The 15,836-nt window shown below is 41.8% G+C and overlaps 2 protein-coding genes across 2 annotated transcripts in view; one reads left to right on the plus strand and one right to left on the minus strand.

The window, feature by feature from the left end:
• PITPNC1 (phosphatidylinositol transfer protein cytoplasmic 1) overlaps positions 1-2,488 on the minus strand; it is an 88,399-nt gene extending 85,911 nt beyond the window's left edge. The window contains exon 1 of the mRNA XM_075518728.1: positions 1,443-2,488. Within this exon, the coding sequence (XP_075374843.1) occupies positions 1,443-1,490 (48 nt within the window). The 5' untranslated portion in view covers positions 1,491-2,488. The remainder of the gene's footprint in view (positions 1-1,442) is intronic.
• Positions 2,489-5,917: 3,429 nt separating this feature from the next.
• Positions 5,918-14,903, plus strand: PSMD12 (proteasome 26S subunit, non-ATPase 12). The gene is made up of 11 exons (XM_075518766.1): positions 5,918-6,175; positions 7,908-7,967; positions 8,214-8,342; positions 9,209-9,316; positions 10,269-10,373; positions 10,824-10,973; positions 11,142-11,276; positions 11,827-11,939; positions 12,327-12,501; positions 13,024-13,101; positions 14,462-14,903. Exons 1-11 carry the CDS (start codon positions 6,068-6,070, stop codon positions 14,669-14,671), a joined length of 1,371 nt encoding a protein of 456 aa, XP_075374881.1. The 5' UTR covers positions 5,918-6,067; the 3' UTR covers positions 14,672-14,903.
• The last annotated feature ends 933 nt before the right edge of the window (positions 14,904-15,836 follow it).

Below are 15,836 nucleotides of genomic sequence, written 5' to 3' on the forward strand. Positions count from 1 at the left end.
ATATTGGCATCCCATGTCACAGCATACTATACAACTTGGTTGGAAAAACGCTAGAATTAAACCTATGCCTACTGACCTACACATATGTGGTGGTTTTAGGTCCTGCTCCCAGAAGAAGGAATTTCCTGAGCAGCCTGAAGTAAATATTTGGCAGTTTAAATTCTCAGTTTTAGAATACCACTAATTTGCCAAATCTGAAGACAGACAAAAAGACCATTGAAATGACTACTCTATCATACTCACGAGGACTCCTCTACACACATTGCAAAAGGTAAAATAAAATTGTGCAGCAAGACACTCACCTGGCTGCATTTAAACAAAAAATGCGTAAACTAATTTGCAGAGTAACTGTATCTTGTTATAACCTTGGGGGAGGGGAGGCGAAGAGGGGCATGTTCTGCCTGTGAGCGTTCCTCCCCGACGACCACGGGCTGCAGCGCGGCCGCGGGCGGTGCAGGCCCCGCCACCGACGCCCGCACGGGGCCTCTGCCCGCCGCCACCCCCCCGCGGGGCAGCGAGAGGGGCGCGGGCAGCGCGCCCCCTGCCGGCCGCGGGGAGGGCGCCCCCTGGCGGCGGCGCCCGCCGGAGAAGAGCCGCTCGAGGCCGGCTGGGCGCAAGATGCGCGGCGCGCGTTCCGCCGCCCCGCGCAGGGCCTGCGTTCGGCAGCGGGCTTGTTCCCGCTCTGCGGCGTCCACGTCCGTAGCGTAAACGGCCAACTACACATCCACCTTTTTGTTATACGTGCCAGACACTACAAACCAGAGAGCGCCCTCCCATCGACAGATGCCGTCAGGCCTGCAGGTACCTCCTGCACCCAAACGAGCACTGGGCATACGCACAAGTAACTATACGGCACGCGTATGCCAGGTAGGTATTACTATCTTACTTAAAACAATAAACAGGTAGGCTGTTTGCAGATAAATAAAAACATAATGTTCTATCACAGAGTTTAGAACATCGACAAAGAGCAGTTTGACTTTCAATCGTGTCTTTAAATGACGAAAAAGTTTTGCGACTAAATTATCACCTACCTACCCTACCTGTGCTGGAGTTTCAGGCCGCTGTCATCTGCAAGGGTAGTTTAAGCAGAGGTGAAGATATATTTAGAATCTCGGGTTTGGACAAACGCTTTAACAGATAGAGGATTTCAGCACAAAGCATGCTCTTGCAAATAACACATAAGATCCTTCTTGAAAGTCTGGTTGGAAAATCTTTATCACCAATACTTCGATGACACGATGCTTTCAGTACACTTAAGTTACCTTCGTTCCTCTAGGATTTCCTTATTTCCCAATAAAAACATACCTGCTAAACAATCACCTCCGACTAAGTTTATTACACGAAGAAAAAACACTCAGTGAAACAAATACAACCTCAACTCGCCGTGAAAGAGAAAACCCTCGGTAAGTAAGAGCCTGCCCGTTAACCGCGGCGGAGCTTACCTCTTCAACTGTCAAAGGCATACAGATCCGGTACTCCTTCATGAGCATATTCCCGCTGCCTCAGTGCGGACCAGCAAACTGGGAGGAAAGTGGCTATTTCTGCACGACGATCAGGACGAAAACCAGTCACGGAGAAAAAAATAATCAAGGCTCTTGCTCTGTACGCGCTTGACAGGGTGTCCACAAGAGAGTAACGCGACCGTCCAGGAAGGCTGACCCAGCGAGACGAAAAGCCAACACAACCGCTCCTTTCTTCCAGCTCGCCCTCCCTCAGCCTGCGATCACGGGAATTTCACACACGCCCGCACCGACACACGCCACCGAGTCTCAAACCCCAAACGCTGTCGCTACGGCCGAAGACATCCGTCGGAAGCGGTACGAAACCGGCAGCCGCTGGCAGCCGTGTCAAGCCATGCCTGGGGCGGCGAGAAGAGCCAATGAGCCGAAAACGCGGCTTTCCCCACCGCCGGCAGGGAAGACGGGATGCCGATTTCCCAGACAAAGCCTGTTTATAACGTTTCCTTCCCCGGCTGCCGAACGCGGCTCCCGCCTCCCCACCGCAACGCGGCTGCGGCCGCCGCGGCTCCCGCTGTGCTCGGGGCGGGGGCGGGCAGCGCGGCGATCCGGCGGCCGCGCGTTCCCCGGCGCAGCCGCGGGCGGGCGGACGAGCTGTAGCCGCGGGCGCGGAGCGGCTGCAGCGGCGGCGGCCCCGGCGGGGGCGCGGCTGACATCAGCGGGGCGGCAGGAAGGAGGGAGAGGGGGCGGGCGGGCAGCCGGGCGGGTTTAAGCAGAACGGTGTGGCCGGCCCGCGGCGGCGCCGGGTTTCCGCACCGGCAGCACCGGGCCGGGAGAAATCGCGGTTTGAATTAATTCTGCCGCGAAGACTTCTGGATTTTGGGGAAGTTTCTTGCCCTACGTGTGACGGCGCACCTCGCAAAACCTTTACAAGCCGGTGTAAGAGGAGAGGGCCCCGCGGACCGGCAGCGCCGGCCCCGCTCGCCCGCCTCTCGTCACAGGAGAGAGGACAGCCCGCGCTGGGCGCAGGCGGCGGGCGCGGGGGAGATGGCACGCAGGATGTGGAGGCCTCACCCATTTCCCTTTCGGTCAGCCCTTCGGTATCAGCCAGCGGATTTTGCAACACAAATAAAAGTCTTTTTTCCTATCAGCTATTGACTTTCAAACGCCACACAGAAAGTTCAGTGAAAAAGTGCCTCCGTCCTGGTTGAATAACGAGGGCAGAACCGTTTTAGGAGGCTTTTTTTTTGCTACTTAGGCAATTTGGTAGTTAAATCGTTTTTTAATATGCTTGGGTTGTGTGTTTTTCAGAGGCATTTACGCATTATTAATTACAACTTGATACGCACGGGAACCCAATTCTAAAACTAGCAGAGAAACCCGAAAGGTTACACAACCTCAGGTAAATCATACAACCTTCGCGCTGCGGTTTCTCCTGTCTGCCAAACGGCTGTAAAGCACGTATCGCAGGGGAGCACTGTGACAGTAAGATGAAAATACAGGGCACTGTATAGATAATGGTAAAATACACATCTGCATTCAAATATAAATCATTTGCAAAAATAAAAGTGATGAAACACCATATTTGGGACAGTTAAAGATGAATTCAGGTCTACAATGAAATGTGTGTTTCATAACAAGAAAGAGCAAAAAACCTCAGATTTTCATTGGTTCTGAATGTACATTTCAAAGCTATGTATATCATTTTTAGCCCCGAGAGGACACAGTGCCATCTCCTGGAGTCAACAATGTTAACTTTTCCATTCCATTGCAATAATGGCACAATATTTCATGCACCCTGCCTTTCCAGTGAAGTGCAAACACCTACACAAAGAAACAGAAAATGCGGGAGCTCTGTTAATAGTCTGGATTTTCAACTGAGGTATGAACAATGTGGTTAACAAGTCTTCTACCTCAAATCTGACAACAGCCATTTATAAATATCCAAACTGTAGCTGTAATTCATAATGTTGGTAGTATATGTTCCTGAAACTTCTATGCAGAATAGCCAAAAAAAGGCAATACCCGTACTATTACCGATAGATGAGAGAGATCCAAATTCACATCTAAAACATCTACTTCAATTTTAGGTGATTTGCTAGTTGTTTCGTTCATTGCGAACGGTATATCTGGATTTCTGCTGAAAAGCAGTGTAAAAAAAATTGAGCTACTTTGCATAGGGCCTTGATGCTACCCAGTTATAGGCAAGGACATTGATTTCAATAAAAACAGGAGAAAAACCTAAACTAGTTTATCACCTATTACGTGCTTTCAGCATAAACCAAACCTTATAGCTCTGTTTAAAATAACAAAGCATGCAGATCTGTGGAAAGTAGCGTGTCAAATCCAGTAGCTACTTAAAATGGAAACCAAAATTACTTCCCAGACCTGCAGCAAAACACCCTTCAGTCACCCCATACTTCTTGCCACAGGCACAGCTCAGTCTTGCGCTGTCTGCACATACACATGGGGGAAAAAAAAGGATGATCATAGCAATACCCTTTGCAACTCCCTACTACGACTGCTGTCCGGGACTCTCAACAAGGCACGCTCACCAAATGCTTTCTAGGGGACGTGCTGAGAGAGAAAACTTCTAGCTCCAGCTAGCCAGGAAGTTTCTGCCAAGCATGCCTGCCTCGATTTTGGTTCTTTGTTTTCTGTGAATTGTCAGAAACTATTACTCTGCAACACGCTCTCTATGATCAGGTGTAAAAATAAGACATTCTTCACTCATCTTTCATTTTTGACCTGTGAGAAAAAAACCCTGAATGTTAAATCACGCTGAATGTTAACTCCAGATGGACTTGTGCCAGCAAAATGTCGCCTCATAATAAGAGACAGTAAAAGTCTTCAGGTATTTTACTAAGGACTTTTGAATAAGAATTTAGGTTTTGCTGAGCTATTCAGGAAGTCTACATTGGAGGCAAAAGCTGCCTCCTTGTCTCCCAGCATACCTATGCAGGTAAAGGAAGATAACGGTTGCAGTATGCATTAATTTTCTTCCTCTTTCGCTCACTGTCTGAACCAAAGTTACTGTGCATAGGAACATGTTCAATTAGATTAGTATCTGACTTTTAACTTGCCTGAAAGCCATCACTCCCTATCCATTGACTATGAAATTATACTAATATTACAACAACCTAAAAGAATGAGATTTTACAATTCAAAATAAATAGCTAAAGCTCTGTAAAAATAAATAGCTAAAGCTCTGTAAAAATTTGTAAATGGCCAGAGTTAGGAAAGAACAACTCATACACTCTCTGTGATACATGCATGTATTTTCAATACTTAGGTCAATTAATTACTAAAAAATGATTAAGGATAATGGATAAATTCTGTTACTTGACTTTTTAAATCAAGTTTGAGTTCAAACAGAAAGTGACTCAAAGTCCATGGTATGCGCTGTGCTAATTGGAAAGCATGTATCAGACACAATTGCAAAATACAGTCTTACAGTTCTGAATTCACTTAATTGAATTACTCTGAATTTACACCAGTGTAGTAGATTTAAAACAGTTCTCTCAAATACCCCTTTGACACATTAACGTGTTATTATGTATGCAGTATAGTCATAAAGTAACACAACACAAAATGTAATTTCATGGTAACTCATTTTTTCTGGGAGTCTTAAATAACATCCAAAGATACAGGGCATTCACAGATCGTTATTTCCTTCGGAGATGTTTGCTTGCAAACATGAGCAAGTTTCTCTGAATCTCTCCAGTGAATGAGACTTCTGTAGCATATGAAATTCTGTTTTAGAAGGGGAGATGATGGCAATCTACCACCGCAAGTGCCGCACCACCATCTCACGACGACTTATCAAACACGTTGATGGTGCAACACTCTCTAAAATCAGGATCCTTGCACTCTTAAAAACCAGTGTCTCGTACCTTTTCCCCACTCTCCAGCAATGCAAGATGATTAAATGACTCAAGGCTGCAACGTGAGATGCATTGAAATCACCACGGTGCAGCCACCAGCTACTGCACCCCAGATCCTCCACTGAGGCCATACCATGGTGCAGCCTGCCATGTCAACGTGGCACGGTCCTCTCAAGATGTGGGGAAACAGCAGAAAACACAACCCTCCTGACTCGCCACCCCCTACCCTATGGCCATACCGAGGGCTCCAGCTCTTAACGCACAAGCTACGAGCCACACCGTGGCTGTGGCAACTGTGCCCAACACCCACGCCCCTGCTGAGGCAGGAGACCGCAGGGCAAGCCGAGGGCCGCGACTGGACTCCATGGGGAAGTCACCACCCCACATCTGGCACCACCCTCCCCCTTCCTGGGTGCCGGGGGTCCCCTCAGCCCGGGGCACGGCTCCGAGCGAGCCAGGCCGGGGCTTAGCAGCGGCGGCGGGAGCAGCCTGCGGGGCTGCCCGCAGGCCGAGAGCCGCGGACGGCGGCGCTCCGAGAGGCGCGGAAGGGAGCCATCCCCTCACCCCCGCCCGCCCCGGGTCCTGAGGCGGCCGGAGGTGGCTCTGCCAGCGCCTGCTTGGCGCAGTGCGGGGGCCTTGCGCGGGGCTGCCCCGGCCGTGCCTGCGCGCAGGGCCGGGCTGCTTCCGGTGTGTGTTCGAGGGGGGACGCGGAGCGGAGCCGGGGAGATGGCGGAGGGCGGCGCGGAGCGGGCCGATGGCCGTATCGTGAAAATGGAGGTGGATTACAGCGCGACGGTGGACCAGCGGCTGCCTGAGTGCGAGCGGCTGGCGCAGGTGAGGGTGGGGGGGGGAAAGCCCGGCGCTGCGGATGGGCTGAGTCATGGCGTGGGGCGCGGTAGGCCGCGCTCGGGGAGGCGGCCCGGTGGCGGGGGGACGTGCGGCGCGACGTGCAGCCGCCTCTTGTCACCCGATCCGGTGCTGAGGGGTCCGGGGCTCGGGCCCTCCCGTGCCGTGTTGGGGAAGGGGAGAAGTAGGGACTGCTCTGCCATTTCATTGGCAGTGTATGGAACGGTGGGCAGAAGGATGGGGGGCAGGAGGGGCGGTGAGGGGGACGAGAGGAGATGTCAGGGTGCAGCCTCGCGGGTAAGGGGATACGAAGGCCCGAATCCACCAGAAGAGACGTGGCTTTCCCCTGCTGCCGCTTTCTGCGCGGAGGGTAGGTGCTTGTTCATCCTAGGACTGCTGTGCGCCAAAGCTGCCTTCGTGTAATTGATCCTGTGTCAGGTTAGACAGGCAGCGCGCTGCGTCCTTCTGAGTGGGTTATGTACCTGCCCCAAAAGACTGGCACGGAGGGCCAGAGCCATGGCAGGCTGATAGGGTGCCTGGCGTCTGCTGAGCAAACACGAATGTGCAGCCAGCCATAGATGACCACAGAATGTCTTGCTGATGGGACCGTAGAGGTAGTGATGCATATGGTGTATCTTAAGGTATCTTTTATGGACTCTACGCTGTAGCGTAGAGATTCTTATGCATCTCAGACCTCAGAACAGACAGATTGGATTTGCTGTTACGTTCTTTCCCAGTAGGATGGCATCTGATTCTTTACATGCTGCAAATGCTCTGCTCGATTCGTGTGTCTCGTGATAGACATGTTGTACTATATAGCATTCAGTAGGATTCTGAAGGCAGTAGCCTTAACATAAGTAAATTGTATCTTACACTATCTTAATACTGTGTTGTATGGAGAGAAGGACAGGTGTTTTATCCCACGGGCACAGCTCTGCGTAGGTATGGACACTACGACCGTGTTTCATTGCTGCATAACATGTAAATTTTGTGGCAGTAAGAGCACATCCTTGACAAACCATTGTATATAGTTTAAAAGATTTCAGTAGGGTGGGTATGTTTTAGAAACAAGTTTCATTTTCTCTTTTTTGTTATTAATTTTCTAGTTTCTAACTTTTTTTGCAGCCCCGTGGGCTGTTGCATATTCTCCCATATTAACATTTTTTACAAGATATTTGTTAGGAATTACAACTTAGGACTAAAAGTACATTGTGGTATCTCTAACTCCTCTAAACAAAGGCAAATATAGTTCTCAAACCCCAAAAAGCAGGACTATTATAATTCCATGCTTAGACTGTAAAGCATGTAGTTTATGCTTTCTATAATATGCTGTAACTAAGATATGATGAAGGTGGATGAAAGTAATAGTAAAACAATTTTTTGGCCAAGGTATGTAATTTGCTATCTGTTCTCACTCAAAGCTTTGTTTTGGCTAGGAAAGAAATCAGTCTTCCATCTAGCTCAGTGAATGTGAGCTAACCAAACCTGTCTGAAACTTGCTAGGTTTCTCGCTCAAGACAGACAATTTATAGCATGTATTGGGCAAAAATGGAACTAGTACCTTTCCAGTTTAATCTGTGTGTAGAACCATATATTTAAAGTTAGTGCTACGTATGTTTCTTTTTTAAGATTTTTACTTACATGAGAATTAGAGCTACTCTCAATTGAAACTGAGTTGTATTCTTCACTTATGGTGATAATTCTTTGCCTATCACATTAGGAAGGAAGATTGCAAGAAGTAATTGAGAACCTTCTCTCCCTGGAAAAACAAACACGAACGGTAAGTAGCATATGGTGTGCAGTGTTTATGCTGGTTGTCCTACACACCCCCTTGTTCCACTGCATTAAAGTCGTGAAGGGAACTGGACTATCAGTCTTTCTCTTTTGTTGTTCTTTTGTTTAAAAAGAAAATCAATGAGGCTAGATATAATGATTTTTTTTTTCCGCCTTTGTATAATAGAAGTGCAAGTGATAGAGGTCTGCAGGTTGTTTATCCCATCACTAATATGCTGTTTGTTTGTTACAGGCATCTGACATGGTCTCCACATCCCGTATCTTAGTTGCTATAGTGAAAATGTGTTACGAAGCTAAAGACTGGGATGCTCTTAATGAAAATATTATTCTTCTATCAAAGAGAAGAAGTCAGTTAAAACAGGTGAATTTAATCCTTTGAAACAAAAAATAAAATTATATTTGGAGCTGTATTACGTATCTGATTCCCTCTTGTGTGTAGGGACTTTCCTGACTTTGTAGCACCTGCCTGAATATATTGTAATTAGCTTTTGTTGACATTTTTTGGTAGGCGTAATGAAAGCCAATAATGAAACTGATGTCTGGAATTAGTCTGTCTTCACCTTGTGCCCAAGCTCCGTGTGGTCCAGCTCGCTATTCTTGGCAACACAGCTGTGACTTTTCTGCTTTCAGTGCATACCAGTACTTTTAGATGGTAGCTCATCTTTATAGTCTTCTACAGTCCGTATTGTAGACATACTCCTAATTTTTCTTGTTCACATGAGGTGTACGTTAAACAGTTATTGCAATTTATTGTGATCAAATAAGGTGTATGCTTTACATGCTTGCTTTTGAACTTGTCATACTCTGGAATTCAGTTCTGTCTGAGAACTGCAGAGAAGATGTGCCTTCCCTTTAGCTATGCAGGTCTTAGGGCAAACAGGTAAGTCTTGTCAGTCCATGTGAGAGTCGTGTGGATTTCGCAGAAGAGGAGTACTGGTTTTCAAGAGAGAACTGCATGGGATGGATTATTTTGAATATCATTGGAAAAACTGAGAAGAAAGAAATGACAGAACAGCATCGCATTTGAGTTCTAGCATTAGTTGCTAGCATCATTTTACACGTTTTTATGAATCAAAGTGATTAGATGTATCTTGCATGCTTTTTGTTGAGATGAGTCTCTTTAGTTTGATATGAAACTATGTAGTACTTATGTCCGAGTGTTATAGTTTGAATACATTTGAGAAATCTAAAAACACAGTATGTTTTTCTTTCCTGTTATTGTACTAGGCAGTTGCTAAAATGGTCCAGCAGTGCTGCACTTACGTTGAAGACATCACAGACTTGCCAGTCAAACTGCGCCTAATTGACACGTTGCGTATGGTTACAGAAGGAAAAGTAAGATTTTGTTTTAAGACTGAATGTCTAAAAGGTAGAATAAAAATGTTCACCTTCTTTAAAAGCATAGCTTCTTAACGCTATTTTTTAGTCTTGTTCAAATAAGAGCAAAAGTGTATTTTTAAATGAACCTGAGAAGTCAAGTAGTGTATTTCTTCCTAAAAGACTGCAAATATTTTCAAGATTTTGTATTTAAATAATTTGCTGAAACACTGGTCATATTTCCATGATGTAGATATTTGGATGTATTATTAATATAATGAATAAATTTCAGAGTTCTAATGCCATTTATTTTTCACTTTTTAAAATGTTATGTATTTGAATTTGTTAGAGAAATGGGCAGGTTTAGTTTAATTTCTCCTGGGCTTAGCAAAGTGTTACGTACAGTTACGGTAGCCAGAAGGTGATAGCAAAGCATTATACCAAGTTAATTATTTACATAATATTCCTTTTAGTTTAAGAAAATAAACAATTCTGGATTAAGGCAAATTTGTATTAATGTTACTGCTTTTGCCTGTTCAAAGTTAGTCTAAATTGTTACTAATCAAGTATTGTTGATTTATGGATGGTTAGGAGTGAGTGAAATAATGCAAATGGTAGTACTTGGTACACATTAACGTCTTAACTTCATATCTGTTTCAATATATTTTAGCAGACAAAATATCTAATACTTCATTCACAGTGCACATCCTTTTATGTTTGCTTAAAGAATGGTAGATGAATTTAGACATTATTTTTTGGATTAATTTGATCCAAATACTTCCAGTGTGTCAACCAGCCATCATATTTTATCTGTGTATGTTGTGAATAGTATCAGTATAGCGTATGGATACACAAGGAATTAATTGGTTGTATGAAAACATCAAATGTATGTCTTAGTGGGGTTGTGGTCTTAGAGTTTGCGCTCTTCTTTAGAAAATTCCAATGTTTAAACTACTACTTCTGGTTTCAGATATATGTGGAAATTGAACGTGCTCGCCTGACAAAGACACTTGCAACAATAAAAGAACAGAATGGTGAAGTGAAAGAGGCTGCCTCTATTCTGCAAGAACTGCAGGTAACATGCCATGTAACTCAAAATTGCATTGGCAATAAAAATTAATTCTGTCTGCTCTTAGATTATTGTTTAGAAACTTAATCAGGTACGTCTGCAGAAATGCCCGGAATGAGATTAACTGTTATTAGTGACAGTGTAATTCAGTTTTAACTGCTTTTGTTAGTCTCATAGTTAGGTTACATAGAATATTTCCCATTTGGAAAACAGATTTCAATTCTCTAGGTAGTGCACTGAGTTTAGTGGATTCTTCCGGTGTAAGTGGGGGCTATAATTTCAAATTGAATAACCTTTTCTCCATTTTCACTTGCTCTGGAATGGCTGTTTTTTCTGTTTTGTTCTATTTTGTTTTCTTTTGTTTTCCCCCCCAAACAACCTCCCACTCTTCTTGCACACTTAAGACTTCACTTGATTTGACTTTGATGGTGTTAAATAGTTACATTTTCATTTTAGGTGGAAACCTATGGTTCAATGGAAAAGAAAGAACGTGTAGAATTTATCTTGGAGCAGATGAGACTCTGTCTAGCTGTAAAAGACTATATTCGGACTCAAATTATCAGCAAAAAAATTAATACAAAATTTTTTCAAGAAGAAAACACAGAAGTAAGTCATTGGAGGATTTCTCTCCCCCGCCCCCATCCCAGTTTTAATCTGACATGCCTCTCTTCAGGTCCAAGTGTATTTGAATCCCTCCATTTTCTGGTATCCAGTTGGATTTCATTTACATGATTCATGGAGCTGTATTAATTTTACTGTTTGATACTGTTTCAGAAACTAAAGTTGAAATACTACAACTTAATGATCCAGCTGGATCAACATGAAGGCTCCTACCTCTCCATCTGTAAGCACTACAGAGCCATTTACGATACTCCATGTATCCAGGCTGAAAGTGAAAAGTGGCAGCAGGTAAAAAAACGTTGCATACAAAATGTCTGTATTTTCATGTTGCAAATACCCATTTTATTACCAGATCAATTTACAGCAGATTAAATAGCTCATCAGTCTGGTGTTCTTAGTTTTTTTTAATGGCTATATTAACAAATTGGTTAGTTGAAAACAGATATAATAAAGTTGATTTCAAATGAATATTTATAACTAACATCTTCATTATATTGTCTTTGAAATCTTGAGATGTCTGTTTTATAAAAGTGCAGAAATTAGGAACAGCTGTGCAAGTGTGGTCTAAGTGATACTGTTGTGTATGCAGTACAAATGTTACATATTTGAAAATATTTTTTTCATGTATTTACTTTAAATACTAGAATTTTAGTTAACCTGAATCAATTTAAATCTTTCACTGTGAATGAGGGTTCATTTCTGCAAGATGACATCAATTTCACCTTAACTTCTTAATATGCTGGGCTTAAGCCTTTTATATGTTAAGTTCTAAGCTCTGTGGGCAGCGTGTTTAATTGTTTAATTATGGGAAAAAACGATACTCTTTTCTCTTAAACAGGCACTGAAGAGCGTTGTTCTTTATGTTATTCTTTCACCTTACGACAATGAGCAATCTGATTTGGTGCACAGAATTAGTAGTGACAAAAAGCTAGAAGAAATCCCGAAGTATAAGTAAGTATTCTTTCTAATAAACAATTCTTAGGTTAAAAAAAAAAAAGTCTCTCTCAAACTAGCTGTGCAAGTGAAATCTGTTTATGCTGAGTCTGCTGTAACCATCTCTGTATTTAATGCTGTATGAAAAATACTGCAAAATTTTCATGATTGTGCAAGTTCTATATTAAAATAAATGTCTCTCTGTAAGAGAAAGATCTTTGTTAGAAACACAGTCTGACCTGAGCTGCCCCCTGATAGCATGAAGTATTACAGAGTATATTCATGAAGAACAATGAATATTAATGGTAATAAAATTAAAACATTTAAAATTATTTCTTTGATCTTTAAGTATGAAATGAGCCTTATTAATACAGGATTGTAAATCAACTTTACTAAACCATTTAGAGACCTCCTAAAACTATTTACCACCATGGAATTGATGCGATGGACTGCCCTAGTTGAAGAATACGGGAAAGAATTGAGAGAAGGATCCCTTGACAGTCCTGCAACAGATGTTTTTGGCTGTACAGAGGAAGGTGAAAAGAGATGGAAAGATTTAAAGAATAGAGTTGTGGAACATGTAAGTATGGCTGTCTTTAAGCATTAGTTATGTATTCAGTGCCTCAATTAAAAGTGCTTTTTGCTTGCCATATTTTAGTTACAAAGAGAAACAAAAAAAGTATGTAGTAAAGCAGCAGATAAGTTGCCTTTTCCATTTTGTTATATTTTCAACATTTTATTTGCTCATATATCTTTATTGTAGATAGGTATTTGGCACAGTTGCCAGAAGAAGAGAGCATATGGCACTCAAATTGTGAGATTTACCATTCACATTTCAATAGAGCAGACACTTGAAAGTCTTGCTTTGTTTCAAATTCATAATTAGTTGATTTCATTACTTAAAAATTTGTCATGTAGAAACTTTTATACCTTTTACAAGCAAAAGAACCGTTTGTTCACAACTCCCTCACGTACCTTATGCTAGACTGCCGTTAGAGCACTACAGCTCCTAATCTGCTTTTAACATTGACTTTTATATTTTTGCAGCCTGCTTCAATTATTTTTTGCACATAACCTTCTACTCTGAACCCTTTTATTCCAGAATATTAGAATAATGGCTAAATATTACACCAGAATTACAATGAAGAGAATGGCACAGCTCTTGGATCTGTCCGTTGATGTAAGTGCTGCTTTGCTTAGCCTTCTTTCATAAAAGGTGTGGAAGTATATGTGTGCATGTGTTTGTGGCAAAAATGTAAGTATTCAGCAGAGTAATGTTCTCTTTGAATTTGAGTTCTCTTTTTAGCTTAGAAAGCTCTGTAAGTGATGCTATAGATCATAATTGCATTGTTTTACAGACGATGCAGAAAGACATAGCATTGTAGAAATACACTGCTTGGTACAAAATGCTCAGAGTTTACACTTGTGTGTTTATGAATGTTCACGGATATAGTATCTATCGTTGTATCTCTGTATATCTGTCTTTGTAGTATCCTTGCAGCTCTCCTGGCTTCATCCTTAGTCTAATTCCCCTGTTTGTGTTACCAGTGCTTTTCAGCTCTTACAGGAAAAACGAAGTGTGCTATAGTGATAGACAGGGAGCATTAACGGAACTTTAGTTCACTGGGTTCTTTTTATAGGAAGTAGTGTAAAAGTCTGTTGGGAGTAATAGTATTAATCTGAATATTTGTCTGAATCTGAATATAGTCAATATGAAGACCTGCATGTATTTTCATGCCTTTATGGGAGTTAGAAAACTGTGTTTTAATCCAGGGCAGAACTCAATTTCATGATGCATGTGCTCATAAGGCAAAAAGCTGCTCTTAAAAACTCATTTATATTCAAGGTCTCATTGAAATGCTGGAGCTTCTTGTCTTGTGTTTCAGTGTTAAAAAGTTCTTGTCAATGGGTGATTAAAACTGACCGAAGATACAGGGTTTCTCACCTTTTAAATGTCCCTGTTTATAGACGGTTGTACTTGAGGAACATGGGGTGGAGTAGTCTTCCTGTCATCCCCCTTTGTGTTTTCAAGAGCTTTCCAAACAGATTCATACATTGTGGCATATTGGTATTTCGAGTGCAAATGAAAAGCTTTACCCTACTGTCTTTTAATTAAATCTGCTCTTTTCCACAAATTTGGAATAAACCTTCTTTGACAGTGGTCAGTAATTTACATGGACTTTCCTATGCCTTGCTTGTCAGATGGCTTGTTCCGATATCTGTGGAGCCAAGTACTCCAAAGTGTAAAAGTCTGTTGGTGTAGTATATTAAATTTTTAATTTCATGAAACATGACCAGATATAGGTCAAATGAAAAAAAAAAAAAAGTTTTTTAATAGATCGTGCTAGTACCTTGCAGTGCCAACATGTGCAATGTTAAAGTATTGTGCGTTTTTTTTAAGTACAATATTACTACAGCTGTATTTCTGTTAAGTATAAAGTAAATCTTGTTCCCTGTGCTTTAATGCTGTTTGGGAGGAATTCTGATGTTTTATAGATAAAAATGCTATTTTCTTGACTTAGTGCTGTTTGTCTTTACAGGAATCGGAGGAGTTCCTGTCTAACCTAGTAGTTAATAAGACCATCTTTGCTAAAGTAGACAGGCTGGCAGGAATTATCAATTTTCAGAGGCCTAAGGACCCAAACAATATACTCAATGACTGGTCTCACAAGCTCAACTCACTAATGGCCCTAGTTAACAAAACCACACATCTCATTGCCAAAGAGGAGATGATACATAACCTGCAGTAAGGTGCCTCAATAATCTCAGTGCTTTTAAAGAAGGCATTAAATCTTCATAATAGAGACTATTATTACAGTGTGTATATGGTTTGTTTTCTCCCTGTCAAGCCTTCCTGGTCTAAAATTTAGAACATAATTCTGAAATTCCTGTTGACAATTAAGTTCCCTTGATTATTCATTCAGTTGTTAAATGTTTTTGCTACAATTGGTGAAAGAACATAATAAAACTGTACTGTCTGTATAACAGTAGTCTTGTGATTTCTTCTTTTCCATGTATACCTTTATCTGCCTAACACATAATTCTGTGGTTATTTCATTACAGGACTTTTTGAGGCTGTGATTGAGAGGATATACTGTAAATAATAAAATCCTAGGGTTTTACAGTAGCATGCATTGAGGTAACTTAAAATGATAATATTGTAATGTTATATCAAGATACTGTTTGAGCAAAATTCTGGATGCTCATGCTTAAGAATAATGCTATTTCTTGTCATTTGGGACTACAGATAAACTTTATTAATTATTCTGAACTGGCTGAGAAATCTACCTGAATCTTGTCTGCTTGGTGCAAGTCACTAATTTGCACTGTTTTGTCGTTACAGTTTGTAATGGCTACAATAGCAATTATGCAATTAGCTAAGATAATACTTCAAAGCTGCTGCTTCTCATAATTGAATGTGTTATATTCAGACAAGATAATGTCCTATTATTTGCTTTAACCTACTTGTAATGGAGGGAAGCTGTAGACTTTTTCCCATGTCCCTGTTCTGTTTTTTTAAGAAAGTAAAATAGTAGCACGAATAGTATAGGAAGAATCAATGGAACTTTTATTGAATTTGCTCTGTTTTTTAATGATTTTTTAATGCTAGCCATAACTAACTATTCTGTTCATAATTAATTAGGTAGAGACTATTATTGTAAATGATGTATTGAGATGTATATAAATCCTGTCTCTTTAAAGGCACACTGAACTTCATTCAAACTAACACTCTTAGCACAGGTAATTATCATATGAATACACAGTCAGTCAGGAAACTTTAGGCAGTGATTTTGAGTGAGGGAAGTTTGTGAAGGGGCAGGAAAAGATGGAAGCTTCTAAGCAGTGATTTGCATTTGAAATGTAGACTCTGGACATAGCTTAAGGGAAACTTGGGAATGTCATTTCGGATGCATG

The sequence above is a fragment of the Mycteria americana genome, chromosome 16 (assembly GCF_035582795.1).
Source record: "Mycteria americana isolate JAX WOST 10 ecotype Jacksonville Zoo and Gardens chromosome 16, USCA_MyAme_1.0, whole genome shotgun sequence".
NCBI lineage: Eukaryota > Metazoa > Chordata > Aves > Ciconiiformes > Ciconiidae > Mycteria > Mycteria americana.